The sequence below is a fragment of the Triticum dicoccoides genome, chromosome 7A (genome assembly GCF_002162155.2).
Source record: "Triticum dicoccoides isolate Atlit2015 ecotype Zavitan chromosome 7A, WEW_v2.0, whole genome shotgun sequence".
NCBI classification, from domain to species: domain Eukaryota; kingdom Viridiplantae; phylum Streptophyta; class Magnoliopsida; order Poales; family Poaceae; genus Triticum; species Triticum dicoccoides.
In genome coordinates this window covers 94326632-94328165 of record NC_041392.1, presented here as the reverse complement: position 1 = coordinate 94328165, position 1534 = coordinate 94326632, and the positions used below count along the sequence as shown (strand labels likewise).

The following is a 1534-nucleotide window of genomic DNA, read 5'->3' as shown; positions in this document are numbered from 1 at the left end:
ACGTCGTTGCATCCTGAACAGTTGGGTGTTTGCCAACGTTTGAATGTTCTGATGGTATGAGTTTCGCCGTCAAAAAACCTAAATGTAGTGTGCACAATATACACATTTCATTTTTAATTTGGCACACAATGAATTCCTATAATTTTGAAGAACATAATAAGTGCATCCATTATTATTATCTATATATAGGTGTGCATATATATAGTATTATGCATATCCTGGTAGCCACATAAAGGCCTTTCCTTGATTACTTGCAATTTTGTTCAAACAAATAATACTTCCTCCGTCACAATTTTTTTGTCTTAGATTCGTCTAGATACGGATGTATCTAATACTAAAACATGACTTAATACATCCGTATTTAGACAAATTTAAGACAAGAATTTTGGGACGGAGACAGTAATTTGTTACTCCTTATGTGAAAAACTAATTTAGTACTCCAACAACAAGTACGTATATCCACTCGATAAAAAAACATAATTGCCACCCTTAATTACATTCCAAATTTCTTATTGAGAAGTATTACATTCCATCTAAAGCCAAGAAGTAAAATGCTTCCAAAAATTGCATGCCCGTCCTTTGCATTATAAACAACCATGCCAGGGCAGTTAGCTCGTCCCGCAACCATTAGCTGAATAATACACATCCCAGCAGTCGGTAACCTTGGCTAGCTCTCTCAGCACTCCCCAAACAACCTCGCGAACTCAGGATGAGGCCGTTCTACACGATGCTACTAGCCCTCGCCCTTGTGCTGCTCTGCTCAGGTATGCCCCATGCATGCATATACACTCATGCTTTATTAGTTTCAACTTTCAAGTAAGAAACTGGAGTAAAATATATATACGCCTCATGCTGATTTCTTTGTGTGCGCTGTTCGATTGATCTGTGGATGTGGCGACGAAGGCAGTGACGGCAAATGGCGGTGGCGCCACTGCGACTGTGACCCCCATGGACTGCAAGGTGCTCCCGACCATTCCCGGCATATGCAATCCCAAGAAGTGCATGGAGGACTGCCAGGGCGGCATCGGCCGTAGCTCGGTGGGCGAGTGCGTTTCGACGGATGCCAGTGCACGTACTGCACTATCCCGCCTCGTGGTCGTCGGAACTGAACGGAGAACAGGCAGACGCTGCTGCATGCTTCTTTTTCCTGAATAATAATGATATATATGTTGAAGACGATGTTTTGGTCGAGATAGGATATTAACCTCCTTCACTGTCACTATCAAGTAATACTCCTATTTTTGTATATGCGTTAAGACAAGAGTTGTTCAACAGAAATCCTATTTTTATCTCAGGCAGTTGTTCCAACAGCACATTTTTCAATTTCAATAACAATACCATGTGGTGATTTATAATCTTCAAGTTTGTGCCGAGCGTAGGGTCGACTAATGAGTACTACTCCTACTCCGTCTTTCCGTGTGTTATGATCGCACATATTTGCATCATAAACACATAATACCCGCACTGTTTCAAATTATTTGAAGTTTTAGGTTTGTCTCGAGTCAAACATTTTCATGTTTCGTAGATCCATGAA

The 1534-nt window shown here is 41.1% G+C and overlaps 1 protein-coding gene across 2 annotated transcripts; it reads left to right on the top strand.

Moving 5' to 3' along the window:
- The first annotated feature begins 458 nt into the window (after positions 1 to 458).
- LOC119328576 lies at positions 459 to 1225 on the top strand. Of its 2 annotated transcripts, none has more exons than XM_037601551.1 (2): positions 459 to 764; positions 908 to 1225. In XM_037601551.1, the coding sequence occupies exons 1-2, from the start codon at positions 710 to 712 to the stop codon at positions 1153 to 1155; spliced, it is 303 nt and encodes a 100-aa protein (XP_037457448.1). In that variant the 5' UTR covers positions 459 to 709; the 3' UTR covers positions 1156 to 1225. The 2 variants fall into 2 exon arrangements, with proteins under 2 accessions (XP_037457448.1, XP_037457447.1); XM_037601550.1 differs by having other exon boundaries at positions 464 to 764; positions 890 to 1225.
- The last annotated feature ends 309 nt before the right edge of the window (positions 1226 to 1534 follow it).